Source organism: Mixophyes fleayi, chromosome 7, assembly GCF_038048845.1.
Source record: "Mixophyes fleayi isolate aMixFle1 chromosome 7, aMixFle1.hap1, whole genome shotgun sequence".
NCBI classification, from domain to species: Eukaryota; Metazoa; Chordata; class Amphibia; order Anura; family Limnodynastidae; genus Mixophyes; species Mixophyes fleayi.
The window spans coordinates 70,434,320-70,454,790 of NC_134408.1; the positions used below are offsets into that span (position 1 = coordinate 70,434,320).

General features: G+C 43.4%; 1 protein-coding gene and 1 long non-coding RNA gene across 6 annotated transcripts in view; both read right to left on the reverse strand.

Annotated features, from left to right (window-relative positions):
- TNRC18 (trinucleotide repeat containing 18) overlaps positions 1-20,471 on the reverse strand; it is a 655,441-nt gene that overhangs the window by 389,058 nt on the left and 245,912 nt on the right. For all 5 annotated transcript variants that reach the window (XM_075179957.1, XM_075179958.1, XM_075179955.1 and 2 more), the window contains 2 exons: positions 5,054-5,222; positions 1,501-1,615 (listed from right to left, as the gene is read on the reverse strand). In XM_075179957.1, coding sequence (XP_075036058.1) covers positions 1,501-1,615; positions 5,054-5,222 — 284 coding nt within the window. The remainder of the gene's footprint in view (positions 1-1,500; positions 1,616-5,053; positions 5,223-20,471) is intronic.
- LOC142097799 (uncharacterized) lies at positions 16,176-19,793 on the reverse strand. The gene is made up of 5 exons (XR_012678242.1): positions 18,129-19,793; positions 16,911-17,371; positions 16,695-16,817; positions 16,532-16,608; positions 16,176-16,453 (listed from the first exon to the last, which is right to left on the reverse strand). It is a non-coding gene; the product is annotated as an uncharacterized LOC142097799 (long non-coding RNA).

A 20,471-nucleotide genomic window follows, 5' to 3' on the forward strand; every position in this document is an offset into this window, starting at 1 on the left:
TTTTCTCTTATGAATCCCCTTTCAGATTGTTTGGGGCATTTGGAAAAATGCTTGTCCAGAGAAGGAAAGGTGAGCAGTACCATCAGTCCTGTGTCATGCCAATAGTAAAGCATCCTGAGACCATTCATGTGTGAGGTTGCTTCTCATCCAAGAGAGTGAGCTCACTCACAATTTTGCCTAAGAACACAGCCATAAATAAAGAATAGTACCAAAACATCCTCCAATAGCAACTTCTCCCAACCATCCAAGAACAGTTTGGTGACTAACAATGCCTTTTCCAGCATGATGGAGCACCTTGCATAAGGCAAAAGTGATAACTAAGTGGCTCTGGGATCAAAACATCAAAATTTTGGGTCCATAGCCAGGAAACTCCCCAGACCTTAATCCCATTGAGAACTTGTGGTCAATCCTCATGAGGCAGATGGACAAACAAAAGCCCACAAATTCTGACAAATTGACAAGCATTGATTAGGCTAGAATGGGAGTCCATCAGTCAGTATGTGGTATGTCAGTATTCTTCCCCCTCTTGGTTGCCTCTCAGAACAGGAACGCCAAATTCAAAATGCACCGATGGTGGCTTTCTTCCTTAAAATATGGGATCAAGATGTCCTTAAATTTGTTCTTCTTTCAGCTCGCCCCATTCTCATCGAAATTTGGGAGAAACCGGTCTTCTTTTCTGGCCTTGATACTATTGTTTCTCTATGTGGATAAGGCAGAGAATATTGATTCTTACAGACATCAAGCCCCTTTGGGGCTTCCCTTCCTACACAGATATTAACAAGTATCTTATCCTAGACACAGTTATGTTTCAATATTTTAACTGCAATCATTTTACAGAAGATACTGCAGAGGACACACCCCTTCAGAGTGGTCTACACTTGAATCCCTAAGCTGACTATAGGCTTCCGCTAGGGGTTGTTATCCATAATTTATCGACTCCTTTAGCCTTCTGGGATGCCACCTAAAAACTTGTGAGGTGGCATGGGAGTGAGTAAACCCTGTCCCCAAAGATGTGGTTGCGAATCCGAACTAAGGTTACTTGGTCCTCCACTTGTTTGCTCAATAGAAAGAATGCTGCTAAGGTGTATTTATGGTAGTACCTTTTTACTCAACAAACCTTGGATGCATCTTGGGCAGGAGGGTACCTTACCCCACATCTTTTTTTAAAAAAAAAAAAATGTGATAGGATGTAATGTATGACTGCCACAGTCTATTTCATGCTCCTACAAACTGACACTGCAAAGCACACACAAAGGCTAATAAGGCATATCCTGAATGCTGTCAGATGCCAAATAACCTCTTACTGGAAAACCATTTATTGTGCTGCACCCTTACTTCCTTCAACTTTTTGCTTTTTGTTCCACCCCCAAATTTTCAAATACTGACATTGTCTTTCAAATCATATTTTTTAAACTATGTCTATAATAATTTCACTCTGGACAATGACTGGTTTACTTTTGCTAGTATCAGTCTTCATTATAGAACAAAAATTATCTTTACCTTCTCTGGAAACAATCCGTGAAAGATGAATACTTTGCATCTGTTTGAATTCTGAACCTAAAAGAGTTTTCAAGTTTCTTGCATCGCTCTGCTTTCTTCCACTATGGTCTGTGAACTTAAAAGAAAATTTTTTGCTTTGAACCTAGCACAAGAAACAATTAATTATTTTTCCCAAAATATATATATTTTGGACACTATACAGATCTATCAAGAAAACCACCAGGAACTAAACAAAATATATATTTTTTTAATCATTCTTTGTCCCAAACCACACATCCCTCCGTTCTCTCTAACAATGTACCCTGGTAAGTCCTGCTGTATAAGTTGTTATTTCTCCTTGCTAATAGTGAAGTTAACAGCCTTTTCAGCTGTTCAAACAAGCACAGTCAGAGCCGGATTTAGACCTCATAGGGCCCTAGGCAGGATACTGTTTTTGGGCCCCCTCCCTGAAACAATCCATAGCACTATATTTTTGCAGCCTACCATATACCCCTATAGTTACGTAGAAGTGAAAGCATGTGCCGCCGCATGCCTACCATATACCCTTATAGTTAAGTAGATATGAAAGCATGTGCCACCGCATGCCTACCATATAACCCTATAGTTAAGTAGATATGAAAGCATGTGCCGCCGCGCAGCGGCGGCACGCCGCCAAAGGAGGTGAGGGCGTGGCTTGCATCTTTGGGGGCGTACCTAACATGTGAAAAGAGCAAGGCCACCCTGCTGCAGAAAAAGGCACCCCTAAATAATTACCAAGCAGTCCTGTTTTTTAAGTAGTTGGGTCAAAACAACATAATAAATATTGAATTCAGGGCAGAAATACTTACTTAAGGTGTTTGCAAAAATAATACGCATAAATCCAAGTATGTGCTCTTGTCACTTTTGTCCCTCTATCATCACACTGTGCCCCTTCATTGTCACTTTTGCCCCGTCACAATATCACATGTGCCCTTTCACCATCACCTCTGTGCCCATCACCATCACCACCTCTGTGCCAATCACCATCATCACCACTGTGCCAATCACCATCACCACCTCTGTGCCCATTACCACCTCTGTGCCCTTCACCATCACCACTTCTGTGCCAATCACCATCACCACCTCTGTGCCTCTTCACCATCACCACCTCTGTGCCCATCACCACCTCTGTGCCTCTTCACCATCACCACCTCGGTGCCCTTCACCATCACCACCTCTGTGCCCTTCACCATCACCACCTCTGTGCCAATCACCATCACCACCTCTGTGTCATTACCACCTCTGTGCCCTTCACCATCACCACTTCTGTGCCAATCACCATCACCACCTCGGTGCCCTTCACCATCACCACCTCTGTGCCCTTCACCATCACCACCTCTGTGCCAATCACCATCACCACCTCTGTGCCCATTACCACCTCTGTGCCCTTCACCATCACCACCTCTGTGCCAATCACCATCACCACCTCTGTGCCCATTACCACCTCTGTGCCCTTCACCATCACCACTTCTGTGCCAATCACCATCACCACCTCGGTGCCCTTCACCATCACCAGCTCTGTGCCCTTCACCATCACCACCTCTGTGCCAATCACCATCACCACCTCTGTGCCCATTACCACCTCTGTGCCCTTCACCATCACCACTTCTGTGCCAATCACCATCACCACCTCTGTGCCTCTTCACCATCACCACCTCTGTGCCCATCACCACCTCTGTGCCTCTTCACCATCACCAATTCTGTGCCCCTTCACCATCACCACCTCTGTGCCCTTCACCATCACCACCTCTGTGCCCTTCACCACCTCTGTGCCACCTCTGTGCCCTTCACCATCACCACCTCTGTGCCCTTCACCACCTCTGTGCCAATCACCATCACCAATTCTGTGCCCCTTCACCATCACCACCTCTGTGCCAATCACCATCACCACCTCTGTGCCCTTCACCATCACCACCTCTGTGCCCATCACCACTTCTGTGCCAATCACCATCACCACTTCTGTGCCAATCACCATCTCTGTGCCCTTCACCATCACCACCTCTGTGCCCATCACCACCTCTGTGCCCTTCACCATCACTTCTGTGCCAATCACCATCACCACCTCTGTGCCCTTCACCATCACCACCTCTGTGCCCATCACCATCACTTCTGTGCCAATCACCATCACCACCTCTGTGCCAATCACCATCACCACTTCTGTGCCAATCACCATCTCTGTGCCCTTCACCATCACCACCTCTGTGCCCATCACCACCTCTGTGCCCTTCACCATCACCACTTCTGTGCCAATCACCATCACCACTTCTGTGCCAATCACCATCTCTGTGCCCTTCACCACCTCTGTGCCCATCACCATCACCACTTCTGTGCCCCTTCACCATCACCACTTCTGTTCCCCTTCACCATCACCACTTCTGTGCCCCTTCACCATCACCACTTCTGTCCCTTGTTTTACTTACCTTTCTATTGCGCGCTGCTCCTCCTCGGTCAGTCCAGATGTAAAAAAAAAAAAAAAAAAAGAAAGAGTCACGTGATCGCTCGTCGGGTCCCGGCAGCCTCTCCTCCTCTCTCTATCACTGAGACACTGAGAGGAGAAGAGGCTGCCGGGACCCAACTCGTGGCACCCGACCCCCCCTCTCCCGATTCGTGGCACCCGACCCCCCCCTCCCCCGACTCGCGGCACCCCCCCCCCCGCACGAGTCGCGGGGGGGGGGGGGGGCGCGAGTCGGGGAAGGGGCCGAATTTATTTTTTTTTTCATTTTTTTTTAAATTGATCCTGTCCCCCCCAGCTGGGCCCTTCGAGAGCCGCTAGGCCCTAGGCAGGTGCCTAGGCTGCCTAGCGGTAAATCCGGCCCTGAGCACAGTGGGCGAAAGACTACAGGAGTAATACATACACTAAATAAGATCATTTAGAAAAAGTTTAACAATAATTTGCAGATTACATGAATTCACAAAAGACTTATATGGACTGATTTGCTTTTCCCCTGCAAATCTGCTGACAGACAGTTCTTAGAATATTTTCCAGTTTGCATATAACAAATTGCTCTTGCTTAACTGCCAAGAAATGTTATTACAATCACAAACACACTATTTCTTAGTGGGGAATTATCAGATATTAGTATATATTATACACACTAATATGAAAACACAGACTGTAATCAGTGTTAAGTGTAATATACAAATATCATAAATGAGTCACTTTAAATATTGCTGGCAGTGGAGATTTTTCACATTGATCAATGCATTTCTATATACAGTTATATAAGCAAGTTGATTCTGCAGGTAAATAATATATTAACATAGGGCTTTAAATGTAATTTTTAAGCAGCATAGAAAAGCACCCATGTGACATGCAGAAAAGTCTGCTTTGCTTTATGTACCATTAAAACAGGTCTATATAATTATTCCTGCTAATTCTAGCAGGAAAAAAGAGAATACTGAGATAAAGATTTTCAATGCTGAAAACTGGGGTATCCAGTTTAAAATACACTACAAATAAATATAATTATTCCACACTATAGATATTATTTTGTCACAGTAAGTATGGTAGTTTATTCTATGGAACTTCACTAACCTCATACATGTAACCTTCTTCTTTGCCTTGCTCCACAAAATTGTGTATGCTGCTTTTCAAATTTAGAGCTCCAATTTCCACCTCATCCATGTCTGAAATGTTCAGCAATGTCCTTTGTAAAAAATCTCCTGTCCTAGAGCTTTCAGAGATTAAAACACACTTGCTAAGCCTAGAAGTAAATAAAAAAGGAAAGGAAAAAAAGGACTGAATCGTGAAACAGTAACTTCAGTAGTATTGATAATTGAAAATAAGCTATCTAAAGTTAAAACAATCTCTCAGGTTTTAAATATGTGCAAAACTGCCCTAGAGATTATTCACTGAATACTTCTATGCAACATTAAACATAATAAAAATATTTTTTAATGTGGATCTGTCAACATGTAGGCAAAGGGTTTTATTTATTTATTGAAAGAATTCCTGTTATGATGTGCTAAAATAAAATGTTTCTGTACCACTCATTCACATTAGAGGGACTGTATTGTAGCTCGCAAAATGCCTCCCCCATCCTCACCCATCATCAGCTCCTCCACAAAGTAAAACATTTCAGGGTGGCTGACATAGAGAGACTGAGCTGTGCCTGCTCAAGAGATGGGGGAGGGACTTGTGAAAGGGAGAGAACATTGACCACATATTCGGTTTAGGATTTCTACATGTGTCCCATCTACATGGTAAATTGGGGGAAATATTTTGAACTACCTAGTAAAAAAACTATAATATTTCTAATAAATATAAACACAAATATAACATTCCATAACCCAACCTCAAGGTTTTGTCAGAAGCTGTAATAAACTTTATTAAGAATATAGAAGCTTTAAAAAAAAAAAAAAAAAAAATTCATGAGCTTAGAAACTAAAAAGGTGGGTTACCATAGATATTCAACTAATATCCCTGGCACCTTATAAGGCTAGGTACACACTGAAGCTATTTCGTCCAATAATCGGGCAAATCAGCCGACATACGACCGTTCAGTCGGAAGTCGGGTTAGTGTGTATAGTGACATGTTGGTCAAAAGTCGTACCAAAGTGTCGATTGTCGGCTCATTTGGTTAGTCATACTGTTTAATATTTGCCGACCAAAACGACCTAATGATCATGTAGTGTGTATAATTTTTTGATTGATACACGACCAAGTGGCAATAGTTCCTTGAGCTGCGACTCCTTTGGGGGCATGTGTATGTTAATTTATGATGCCTATACCAGTCCCATGTGGTGTGGTGTCCGCACGTCACTCATTTTGCAATTAGGTGCTTCTAGCAGTAAAGCAATAGCAGGTGTCTTTCGCATTAATGCATATAGCATATGTCTGCCAGTTTAATTATAAACCTTTGTCAGTGTAGTCTTATAAAAAACAAAGTTTTATTTATATGTGTATTGCTTATGTCTGCCTCCTTAGTTATAGCTATGTGTCACTTTATTGTACACTCAATACACATTAAAAAATTTTTGAGAGGCCAGTGGCTCAATTACTAGAGCAAAAATAAGGGGAGAGAGGGGGCAACCTTGTCTTGTACCGTTTTGGATAGATATCGAATTTGAAGGAGTGCTGTTGATCAGGACTTTAGCCGAAGGCAAGGAGTACAGTGCCAGGACGCCAATGAGAAAATCACCACTGAAGCCAAAGGCCTCGAGAGCTGCTCTCATAAAACTCCAGGAGATCCTATCAAATGCTTTTTCAGCATCCAAAGAGAGAAGAATAGTGGGGGATCTCCTGGTGTTTGCAATATGGATGACATCAATGGCTCTCCTGGTGTTATCCCTTGCCTGGCGTCCCGGGATGAATCCCACCTGGTCATAGTGGATCAATGATGGGAGGAATTCATTCAGGCGATTTGCCAGGATTTTAGCATATATCTTCAGGTCCAGGTTAAGGAGGGAGATTGGTCTGTAGCTGGCGCAATGGAGTAGATCCTTTCCATCTTTTCGGATCACTACAATTCTGGCTTCGAGCATTTCGGGTGGGAAGGGGGTCCCTTGAAGGGCACCATTGTACAGAGAGTGCAGGTGGGGAGCAAGCAAGCTCAAAATTTTTTTGTAATAGAGTAACGTAAAGCCATCGGGGCCTGGGGATTTGCCACTTTTTTGTGACTTAATAGCGAGTTGGATTTCCTCTAATGAGATTTCTTCATTAAGCTGTTGAAGGGCTTGAGGGAATAGCTTAGGGAGTTTAGATGCAGCAAGGAAGTCTGAGGTCAGTGCGGCGTTGGAATGCTGTGAGGAGGGGGGTGGGCCTGGGAGGTTATAGAGGGTGGAATAGTATTGTTAGAAAGCTTCTCTAATAGCAGCGGGGTCATGGCGGAGTTGGTTGTTTGAATCCCGGATTGATATAATATTTTTGTGGGTCCTAACTGAGCGAAGCCGTGCCGCTAGAATTTTGTCCGCCTTGTCTCCCTTTTCATAAAAGGATTGACGGAGCCATTTAAGGCGCTTGGCTACCAGTTTGGAAAAAAGGAGATCAAGTTGGGCCTTGGTCTCGCGGAGGGCTAGTAAAGTGGCAGGGTCTGGAGTAGTCTTGTGTTGGGCTTCCAGGGATTGAAGTTTGAGGGATAGATCATTAGTCAAGGTGAAAGTTTCTTTTTTCTTCCTAGAGGCGATGCTGATTAAGTGTCCCTTCAGGACTGCCTTATGCGCCGTCCAAAGAGTGGTCCTAGAGATTCCTGGGTTGTCGTTGAGTTTGAAGAATTCTTTGAGGCGAGCCCCGAGCTGGGAGAGTATATCCGCGTTGTGAAGTAGAGAATCATTGAGGTGCCACGTCATGGGGCGGGGGTGGTTTGAGAAGCCGCAGAGGTCTATAGAAATTGGAGAGAGGTCAGACCAGATCATCGGGTGTACTTGAGCCGTCTGGAGTCTCAGTGCTAAATCATGGCTGAGCAGGATCATGTCTATGCGTGAATAAGAAAGATGGGGTGGAGAGTAATATGTATAATCACACGCAGATGGTTCCTTCACACTCCAGGAGTCATAAAGAAGCTGGGAATTCATGAGACTGAGGAGCGACTTAGAGGATGTTGGGTCCGAAGCAGAAGGGGGTGCAGCCACAGGGGTGGAACGGTCCAAGGAATTATTCAAGACAGTCTCCCGCTACGATAAGATCTCCCTGACGCAGTCAGGACACTAAGACATCTAGTTTTGAGAAAAAGCGGTTCTGGTGTTGGTTGGGAGCGTAAACATTAACAAGGGTGCAAAGTTTATTATTAATTTTGCCTACTAAGATAAGGTACCTACCCTCTTTGTCTGCTAGGGAATCAATGGGTTCGAAGGTGAGATGGCTGGCAAATAAGATTGTAACTCCTCGTTTTTTAGTTGTGTGATCACATGCATGGTGTGTATCAGGATATGCTTTTGAACGGAGTTCGGGATGGGAATTGTATTGGAAATGTGTTTCTTAAAGGAAAATTATATCGCCCGAATAGAGTTTGAGGGTAGTGAAAAGCTTACCCTTTTTCTGAGGGCTATTCATCCCTTTAACATTAAATGAGAGGACTCTAAGACCCAAGTGCAGCGAGGAGGAAAAAGATCAGGAGATAGCTTGGAGCAGTGCGGCTGAATAGTGGGGGGGGGGAAGGGTTTGGGAAGGTGAGCGAAAAGGTTAAATGTGGATGCTCCATGTGGTCGGTTGAAAAAGGGAAGGAGTTGGTGAAAGGGAAGGGGGGGGAGGGCAGGAAGTGTGTCACACGGCAAAAAAGGCCGGGACCAGTGGTGCCGACATTGGGAGAGGTTACTATGTACTGGGGGAGTACATAGGTCAGCATAGGAGCTAACAGCTCCAGGGGGACGCGGCGAGGCATCCAATAGACGCATCGCGTTGATCCAAAAATATGGATCAGGAGATTGTGTTCCCTTGGGGTTTCTGAACTAGGAGTTTCTAAGGTAGGATTAGGTGCGGATAATGGGCGAAGCAACCTGGGAGGTGGGCAGGAATGGCGAGAGTATGGGATATTGTGGGCGGATTGAATTGAGGTGAGATGAGATAGAGGAGGGGAGGGGTAATAGGGGTCGAGAAGAAAGGGCACAGGTATAGAGGAGAATAGGAATGTGGAGCAAAACAAAACAATGTAAGCAGACAATTTATAATAAAACAGTATAAACTAGTATCAAGTGGTCCTACGATAAAGGTAACATTAATGAGTAGTCAGGTGGTCCCATGCAGCAACCCCCAACCGAAACAGGTTAGGTAATAGGATGATGTAGAGTAACTAGGTAAATATCATAATCAAGTGGGTTCCATGAGAGGTAACTGCACCACAGGAACACCCCCCAAAAATGTTAAAAGTAGATCTAACAGAGAACACAATGCAGTATGGTATAGGGGACCTCAGGTCGAGCGGTCACCAACCTCCAAGGAGGAAAAAGACCGATAGGACCCGCACACACCCAAATAATAACAGGTAAGGCTAACAAATTGGTATGGTAGTAAGGGAAGCAGTGTGTAAAACAATACAGGGGGGTAAGTATAGTGGTATTAGGTGGCATTCTGGTGTGGGCCGCTTTAGTGCAATAACCAGAACAAAAAACAGTATAGGTATGCATTTTAAGATTGAACAAGGTAAATTGGCAACATCTGGTGATACAATAAAACAAAGGTTAATAAATAGTCGGGTGGTCCCGCGCGACAGCTTCCACTCGAAGTAGGTCAAGTGGGTGAGTGATGTCGGGAGAGTAGGAAGGTGTCAATGTGGACAATCAAATAGCACATGTGGTGAGGAGCTGCAACACAGGAGCACCCAACAGATTTGTTATGAAACAGAACTACCAGTGAACATAAGCCATTATGGAGCCATCTAGCACATGAAAGGGGGGGGGATCGCACTGAAGGTGGAGACCCAGAATTATATTTGGACCCTCCCCAACATGTGACATTCAATCCGGACCTCCGAGGAGGAAAAGAATAGCAGGGAGAAGAGCATGGAAAAAAGACAAAACAGAACATTGGGAGTAGAGAGAAACAAAACCTGGCAGAGAAATTCAAGTCCCAGAGTTCTCGACAGGTGGTGGTGATGAAACCGGTATGGTGGTCCATTCGGTACTGGGAGCTTGACGCGGCGAAGGTCTTGATGCTCTCCGAGGAAGAGGAGATGATTCAGAGGGGGAGTGGGAGATCAGTGGTAATTCCCAGTTTCGGAAGCAGGGACTGAGCTTCAGAGAGAGTTCTGGCCATGAGCATCGAACCCTGATGCCAAATCAGAATGCGGAAGGGAAATCCCCAACGGTATTTGATTTGTCTTTGCCGGAGAAGTGTAGTAATAGGTTTGAAGTCCCTTCTTTTGGCTAGGGTAAGTGGGGAAAGGTCTTGAAAGATTTGAAGACTAACGTTGTCAAAGGTGATGGATTGTAGGCGGCGGACTTCCCTCAAGATGTCCTCTTTCGCCGTGAAGTAGTGCATTCTAAGAATGACATCTCTAGGTTGGGACAGATCTTGGGAGCGGGGCCTCAACGCCCGATGAGCTCTATCTAGAAGAAGGTGTTCCTCAGGAGTCGAAGGGGAAAGCTGAGAAAAAAGTTTTTTGAGGTAGAGTTCCAAGTGGACGGATTCAATCTGTTCCGGTATCCCAAGGATCCTCATATTGTTGCGACGTGCTCGATTATCTTGGTGTCATGGGCACTAGGAGTCTTTACCCAGTATCACCCGCTGATGGTCTTATCAGAGCAGTAGAGTTGGTATATGATACTCTGGTGGCAGGGTGATAATGGAACTGGAAACAGCAGATGGTTAGAGAATGCTCAGAAAGTCTATGACTAGCAGCACTGGTAAACAATAGGTAACTGAATACGAGGATCTGGATGGACAAGGACACGTGAGGGTAGTCAGTGGTCTGCGCACGGCAAGTTGTACCACTGCTATAGTGAGAAGAATGTCCAGGAGTAATAAGGAGGTGGAAGTCAGCGGTCTGCGTATAGCAAGTTGTACCGCTGTCTGTAGTGAAGGAATGGAATCCAGGTGAAGGTAACGGGGAAGTCAGTGGTCTGCGTGTAGCAAGTTGTACCACTGAATATATATGTGAGGAAGGACACGAGGAGATAAATGCAATGCAGAGTCTACACGGGTACACTGAACTTGATCCCACGTTGAACTGCACACAATAATAATAATGAATGAACAGCACTGCACAGATAAACAAAGTCACTAGAATAGTCCAGCAAAAGGAAACACAGTCAATAATAGCAATAGTCTCAGAGAATGGAAACTCCGGAGGAGAACAACTCAGTCCAGATGGATATGCAATACACCAGCACAGTCAATGAGAAGTATGCATACCGTGGTTCAGATGAGCAGGCTGTTAGAGATAGCTGCAGGGATACCTGAGCGGCAGGGAACTGACGAGATGAGAAGTCCTTGCAGAATGGAAGCGGCAGGTAGGTGCAGCGCACTGTAGGTAGGCCAGCAAGGATGACAAAATACTCAGGAAGCAGTAGTATATCGAATTGAACAGCAGACCACGTGAGAGCTGAAGCGATGTAGCAGAGCTGGAAGCTGAGCAGCGTTGACTCGATGCTTAACAGGCAAGTTGACATGAATGGACACACTGTAGAAGCAGTAGGCAGCGGGTAAGCTGACGGCAGGTGGAATGCAGACTGGAGCGCTGAGACGAGCAGGACTCTGTAGACACGCTGAAGTAGCTAACAGGAATCAGCTGGAACAGTAGCGATGTAACACAGGAGAGTTGGAGAGATCTGTAACTTGTTAGACACACGGAGGCAGCGGATAGGAATCAGCTGCTGGAGTCAAGATGAAACACAGGAGAGTTTGCAGTAATCTGTAACTGTAGATATACGGAGGCAGCGGATAGGAATCAGCTGCTGAAGACACTAGGAACACGAGGAGTAGAAGTGGTCTGGAAACCACAAACGGCAAACAGGAATCAGCATCAGCTGAACACACGAGGAGGCACTGGAACACCTTCAGAGACTCATGAGGAATGAGACTCCAAGATCAGGCAACGTGGTATTGACCACAGGTGCTTAATATAGGGAGTGTTGCCTGATCAGCCAATTAAGTTAAAGGAACAGAACTGAAGGTTAAAAGGGACTGCACATGCGCAGTACCTCATAATAATGGATGGACACGGTTCCTAGCTACCTTAGAAGTAGCACTCACAGTCCGGTGAGTGACACTTGGTCTTCTTGACCTTCTTGTAATTGGACGATGTCTTGGCGGATTTGGTGGAGCTCCGTTCCGACTGATTTTTGGTGGGTCACCACCTCCTCCACTCTGTGTTCAAGATGATCGGCTCTGCCGCCTATTTGAGCGATGTCTGATTTTAGTGAGTGGAGGGCTTGGTCTGAGGCTTTGACATCTTTCAGCTCTTTAAGGAGGGATAGAAAGTCTCGGCGAGTTATTGGAGCAGAGTCCTCAGTGTCAGGGTCCGAGTCAGAATGATCACTGGATCTGGCAGGAATTTTCTGTTTGGAGAGGTAGGGTAGGAGATCTCCTCCTGGGGTATTTTTTACCCCCCCTAGGCATCCTGGTAGAAAAGGGGTTCAACAGTTTACAGAAGCAGTGGGAAGGAGATATTGGTTGCTTCGCTGTAGATGGTTCAGAACCAAGTGGAGTAGGAAGGCATAATTAGCACCCAAACATCAGCATTTCGTATGGCGGAGATGTTGTAAGGGAGCGTGGGGGTTCCCACATTGTGAGAGAGTTCACGGCCAAAGCCTCACTCAGCCAACGAGGTCACCGTAGAGTGTTGGTAGCAAATATTGTATGTTGATGAGCTGAAGTGTGACAATAGCTACCAGGTGAAGAAGCTATAGATTGTTATTATTATTTCCCTGGTCATATGCAGGTACGTTTGGAGGGGATCCGACACAGATGGCTATCACGTCACGACCCAAAGAGCGAATCCTTGATGGATCTAATGAGGGTTTAATGTGGTGAGAACTATTTCACAGTAGTATAGGGGGCGACCACTAGATGGCGGCATACACTGATTGTTAAATGCAGGCAACCAGTGGCTGTTATATAGACTTTTATGCAAGTGCCAGTTACACTTTTTTAGCAGGCTTAATATTGAAATCTATAAGCAGCTATGTTGGGTTGTCCCCTTATTAAATGTGCTCAGCTTCAAAGAGGTTCAGCTTAAAGATGGAAGCAGGCTGGTAAATCACTCTGGTTGCTGAGCCCTGACAGATTTTATCGTGCAGAGTGGGGGCTTTGTGAGTGTAGAGCTAGCTGTGTAATAGGTATAGATAGAGGCAGGTCACTTCACCTTCACAGCACCGCTGCTCCTTCCTCTGTGTCAGGGCGATTCCCAGCAGACCTTGCAGAGGCTGTTCCGGAAGAGAAGGCGGCTATGGCATCCCGGAACTTCCGGGCAATCACCGCCACAGCCACCTGACCCAGCCGCCACAGAGAAGGCACCAAAGGAAAGGGGACAGCGCCCGGGCGATATGAGCACTGGGGGAGACAGCCGCACTCGGACGTCTGCCCGCCTCAGCCCCGAAGGCGCTCCGCTCCTTAGCTCCCCGGGACTGCAAGACAGATCCCCGCCTCGCCGGTCCACGTCCGCTGCCGGGGCAGTAAAAGGTTCACTTTATGTCAATTTGTGGGTGGAGGTGAACCCCAGACCGCCGGTATACTCTGTTTTTCAAGGTACTTGCCCGGAGCTCACAGGCAGTGCGGCCATGTAGTTCGGACGCCAAGCCACGCCCCATAGATGTGTATTTTATATAAGTCTGGTTGCATATTAGTTAGAGATGCTCACTGACCCCCATGTTTTGGTTTTGGATCTGGATTACCTTCGGGTTTTGGTTTTGCCAAAACCGCCCTTGCGTGTTTTGGTTTTGGATCTGTATTTTTTTGAAAAATTGCAAAAATATGCTAAAATCATATAATTTTGCTGTTTTATTGATCCTACATTATTATTTACCTCAATACACTAATTTCAAGTAACTTGCAGTCAGTTTTTACCACCTCACTGGTCACATTATTATTTTCATACACTTTTGGACCAATACTGCAGCGACCTGGCTGGTAAGCGTCAGAGCAATGACTCAAACACATGGCAGTTCCTAGCACATCTAGGACACATTGGCACACAGCAGTGGCAGAAAAAAAAAGTGGTGCAAGATGGAATTGTCCTTGGATCATGAAATCAGTTATGGTTTATTTGATCGCTCCACCCGTTCCTTGGATAACTGGGGTAATTCTACAGCTAATACATGGACAGTGTGAAGCACAAGGACCAGGGATGGTCCAGCAGATTCAGTCTGTATGCCCAAAGTGCCAAGGGCAGGGGGAGAGAATTAATCCAAAAGACCGGTGTAAGAGTTGCAATGGTCGAAAGATTGTCACAGTAGAAGATTCTTGAAGTTCAAGGAGACCCTCAAAGTGGGAAAGGGATCCCGGATATCCCCACAATGCTGCAAGCCTTCTTTGTCTGCAACTGCATCCGTAGAACTCTATTGAAAAGAACATTTGCTCTGCTGGGAAGTCCATGTCTCGCTTTTTACTCCTGCCTCTTTGGAGAACCCTTGGTTGGGACAAGTGGGACAGCTCCTTCCCTTACAACTGGACTACACCTTGGTTTTACCTGGATGTTGAAAAATTTGTGAGAGAGCACCATATGGAGGAACTTAAACCAGACTTGTGGAAGCCAAAAACTGTCCACAAGCTCATTAGAGCTAAAGACATTATGGAGTCTGTTCCAGGGCTCCCTGCTGCAACAACAAAACATGTGTGAGAGAATGTGGCCTCTAATAGGCTGACTAATAGACACAAAAACATTGCATGGAGGCTATCCAGGGATGTTTGCCTCTCAAGACATTCATGCACTCCTGGAACCTGTGCCGATATGTCCATTGCCTCTTTTGCATCAGCAGAAGGGAAACAGCACAGCATATTTTTTCGGACTGCCCCACTGCACAGGCTTTGGAACATGGACATAAGGACAGTGTGCCCAGAACTTGCCTTTCATACCATTCGGTATTTTTGGGATTATTTCCTGGGACCCACATCATTGGGGCAATCCAGGAGGCCTGGAACCTAATGAACTGCTTTAAGGATGCTATTAGGCTTGACCGGAATCGCCTCATCTTGAAAAGGGACAAGATGATCATCCAGGACTGTCGCAGGCTGATCCACAGCCTAGTAAGAGACTAAAACAGCATTGACAGTCCTGAGGAAGATGATTAATTTTCTGTCTCCCTCTTCTCTTTCTCCCCCTATGTGTCTGTTTATTCAATATAACACTGTTGAATTTGCCTGCAAATTCAGAAGACAAGCCTGCATGTCTTCCTATTCATCAATGACTCTCAGCAATGGAGCACTTGTCTTTGGGTGTATATTAGACCCTACACTTATTAGTGCAAATTCAGAAAAAAAGCCTGCAAGGACTTGTAGATTACTATTTCAGCAATCACCAAATGACCAACGCAGCTCTTCTCTTTGGGTGTATATTAGACCCTACACTTATTTGTGCAAATTCAGAAAAAAAGACTGTAAGGACTGGTATATTAGGATTTCAGCAATGACCAAATGACCAAAGCAGCTCTTCGATTTGGGTGTATATTAGACCCTACACTTAGTAGTGCAAATTCAGAAAAAAAAGCCTGCATGGACTTGTAAATTACTATTTCAGCAATGACCAAATGACCAAAGCAGCTCTTCGATTTGGGTGTATATTAGACCCTACACTTAGTAGTGCAAATTAAGACAAAAAGCCTGCAAGGAATTTATATTTGTATTTCAGCACACTGCTACCACCCTCCTCCTTCTCTTCTATCACTTTGCCTGCCCAACTGCTCTATACTCTGTCCCACCCTTCTCTGTCCCTCTCTCAAATAGTGCTAGATCGCCGTGGAGGGCGGTATTTATTGATTCCAAAACTCGCAAGATCCGACGATGTCACAATGACGTTTTGCCTTGTTTTGGAATCCGAATAGCGCTTAGGAACCCCCGAAGTTCGGGTGGGCTCGGTTTTCGGGAAACTGAGCCCGCCCACCTCTAATATTAGTACACCTATGTAAATTGTTCTGCATCTAGAACCTGTGTTCTGTAAAACCCTTTACATGTACATATAAGATGTTTTATAATCTTTATTTACTTGTTAATGCATATATTTGTAAAATACATAGAATAAACCACACATTGTACATCCAACAGATTTATTGTAGATTTATGTGTCAAAAAATAACGTGAAAAAAATAAATAAATAAAATAAAACGTTTCAACATATTTTTATTATTACTATAAACTTTTACTTTTTAATGCTGAAAGTGCCTAGTGCTTTGTGGCACAAGCTTTTGAAACAAACTGAAACATCTCTATTTTTTTTTACATCATTGATGTTTGTCCTCAATTCTTTAAAATATTTGTCAAGCTTTTCCATCTTCTGTACCACACCCTGCAAAGGACTACCAACATTCTTTTCTCCTTCAGAACTTTCATCCGATATGACGATGGTATCTACGAGAAAATGAAAAAAGAAAGTTTAGCATTTAGCTTCTATATCTGTAATAAAGTTTAGTTATATAATGTGCTCACCTTCTACACTGCTCTCAATAACTTTATGTTGTAGTCCCTATTGTATCTCTGCAAAGGTGCCTTTACCTCCATAGATTCTGTAAAACAGGCGCGATTTTGGTTATTATAATGGTATACGTTTCTCGCTAAAGCATTTTACAGTTCCACCTGTGACTTTAAATACCTTCTTTTAATACATCTTTTTTTTCTTCAAATTCGGTATCTATTTTTTCAGCTTTAATAAGTACGTGTTCAGCCTTAAAATTTTCTGTACCTACGCAGCACATGTCATCATACATTCTTCTTTCTGGAAATAATAGTATATAGTATATTAAAATGTTGTATTATCAGTTGTTTATCTACAAATTCACTTACAAGTCCTTCAAGCAGTCAAACTCACTTTTTTTTAATGTTTCTATGAATTCGCATCAGTCTCCGTTGTTCTTTATTTTTCAGGTCTGACCAACGCTTCTGTACTTGAAATTTATTTATTTTCTTTCCAAGTTTCTCCTTAATTTGTTTTAGCAATTTGTGCACTATTAGTTCCTTTCTGGCATTAACGTTTCAGTATTTTCTCTTTTGGCAGTCGTAGTCGTTCTGGTCCAGTACTTTTTCCATCATCTCCACTTCTCTCAGGCTCATTGCCTTTGCTCTTTTCACACCCGTTAATTGTATTTCTTCTTGTTCTCCATCCCCCTCCACTACTTCTGCATATTGTTTCTCTACTTCTCACATCCCCACCGACACCTGCTCCTCATCCGGCATCTTTTTACATCCCTTGGCACCAGACAGGATCTTCGGTAATTTTATACACTCAGACATGGGTGTTTGTTTCAGTTGTGGACCAATCAGCGGTGGTATCTGTACAAAATGGAGCATTGTGGGTGAAGGCCATTCGTGTATAATTACCTCGTGTTTGGCGAATATATTAATATATTTAACCACTAGTGGTCTTAGAAATACAAACGGATACTACAAGCTTTATACACCTTACATCTATTGCCAGACAAGGGAAGTTGTGATTATTACTTTTTTCTTGTACCAGTGTGCTTATCGTAACAACTGCAAAAATATATATTTTGTGAATGTTAATATGTGTATATGCAAAATACTTTGGTTATACTTATTAGTATTATTTATGATACACTAGTACTAGTACATAAAATTATACTGAAAATATTTTATAAATATAGTACCACATTTTGTAAAGGTTTTTTTCTTATATTATCAGTGGACATAAGATAACTATGACTCTTTCTTTTTATTTTTAAACAGAACCTGAAAATGTGATATGACCGCAATGTGGAGCTCATGAGGGATTTCATCGAGATTTATAGAGCGCACCCGTTTGTGGAAAATAAAATCAAAGGAATATTGTAACAGAATGTTACGTAATGTGGCTATGCAAGAACTTGTGAAAGCATGCCTGCCATATTACCCTGGAGCAAATTTGGAATGGGCAAAGCGCAAAATACAAAACCTTCAGACTGTATACAAAAAAAAGCTAAATAAGGTTGAGGCCTCAACAATATCAGGAGCAGGTGCAGATCATGTTTAAGTGCCAAAGCTGTGTTACTTTGACCTTCTGCACTTCATTCGTGAAAATGAAATTACACACCAGTCCACCTGCAGCCTGGATATGAACAGTAGTTCTCCTACTGATGTGGTCCAAGCAGATGACATACCTCTAGTGGAACTGTAAGTATAAATATATTACGCTGTTGCTGTGTAACAGGTTTATTAAAGTAAAAATACATAACAATAAAGTTTGCACACATAACATGTTTATGCACAATTGTTACATATACTCATTCTGCCATAGCAGAGGACCCTCCCCGTTAAAATATTGAAGGTATGCCTCCCTGTTTAATTTTGCACTTGCACTTGCATTTCTAATTTGGCATGACTCTAGAGTTGTGAAGCCAACTACCTCCGTTTCCTCAACACTGTTGTCCTCATATGTACACAGGAGGTTTTTTAACGTCTTAGAAAGTTATGCAGAACACAACAGGCCATCACCACTTTGTCTATCTCGTCCAAACACAGATTAATAGCAGAATGGAAAATTATGAATCCGTTAGTAAGAATTCCAAATGCATTTTCAACAAAAAGTCTAGCTCGTGACAGTCTATAATTAAATATCCACCTTTATATAGACAAATTTCATCGTGGGTAAGGTTTCAACACATTGTTGTGCAATGCAAATGCTTTATTCGCCACAAACACAACATTTAGTCAATATTTTGTATTACTTCCAGTTGGAATATTAAGTTCATCGTTTTATAATTATGCATGAAAGGGAGTTTGCTCCAATGCACAGCCATCAGACACTTTCCCATTTTTACCAATGTCCACAAATACGAATTCATAGTTCGCATCCACTATGGTCATTAGAATGATGCTGAAAAATCCTTTATAATTATAATAAAAAGATCCACTGTTGGATGGAGACATGATTCGAACATGTTTCCCATCCATGGCACCACCACAGTTTGGACAATTCCAGTGCTTCTCAAATTCGTCCACAATAATTTGCCATTGTTCTACCGTTGCAGGAAACTGAAACATAAAGATGAGTGAAAAAGTTTAATTACATGCATTTAATATTGTACCCTTTTTTTCGATACTCAGTCAGCTGTCCTGTCACAAGAACTCATGATGAAATTTGATGACCAAGAAGAGACAACTACAACTATCATACAGGGAACACAGGTGACAGTCAACAGCTAGGATGTACCTGAGGTTGTAATTCCACCACAAACACAACAGAAGAGGGAAAAAAAAGGCTCTGTGAGGTTGATGAAAGTGATGCGCTAACTACAAAGGTGGCGGAATGCGCAAACACTTTGATGGCCAAAGAACCTGAACCACACACACTTTTGACCTACTTGGACAAACACTAGCAAGCAAAATGAAAAGTGCTAGTAGACCGATATAAGTGGAAATGAAGCGTTTGGCGTGAGAAAGGTAGATTTGTACCCAGATACCATTATAACGCCAGCAAACCACAGCCAGACACCTTTGTACACATTTTGGCATACACAGATGCAGCATGGTAGTATGGGAGGACAACATTTAATGTCAAAACAATTCCTGACTTCTACCCCTATACCCAGCTCAAACATGCAACACTTCAGTTGAAGGTCATCACAAATGGATAATAGCGAAGTGTTTCAATATGAACAACTATAAACTGTATATTTGGCTGCTTTTATTGGTTTGTACTTTATAAATTTAATATATATTGCAAATTATATGTATGTAAACAAAATTATACATTTATATATAAAAAACACTATTTATGTTTACTAACCTTCATATACTGTTCATGGAGAACTTCAATGATAGCATCACAGGTCTCAGGTATTATCAAACCCAGAGCTTGCGGTGAAATTGCTGTGCTGTATTTCAGATCAGCCAGTGTCCATCCTGTTGCCAGAAATCTTAGGGTAGCAACCAGTCTCTGCTCAGCAGGTATGGGTATCCTTAAACGGGTGTCCTCCTTCTGGATGATGGGGATGACTAGTTGGTGCAGTTCTTGGAATGTGGGCTCATTCATTCTCAGGAAATTCCTGAAGTCATCGGGGTTGTTATCTCGTATCTACTGCAGCAGGGACATATGAGAGAATGAGTCTCTCCTCTTGAACCACTGTTTCATCCAAGAAGTTCTATTCTTTCTCCTTCTTTCCCTTCGGGTCTGTAATTGCAATTTTCTTGCCACAGTGAGCAGAAAAAGAGCAGTTGCTTGTCGTTTTTAAAAAATATCCATATTAGTAAGAAAAAAAAATTTGTGTGCAGTTGAGAACGAACGTACAATGTACACATGCTTGAGAATGTATGAAGAAAACGTGTTGCCTTCACTTTTTTATGAGGTTTGGGGTGGTTACTATTGAACATGCTCTGCCCCTTATTTAAATTTCTTGGGGTATCATTACATAGTCGTTTAAGTGTGTACAAATTT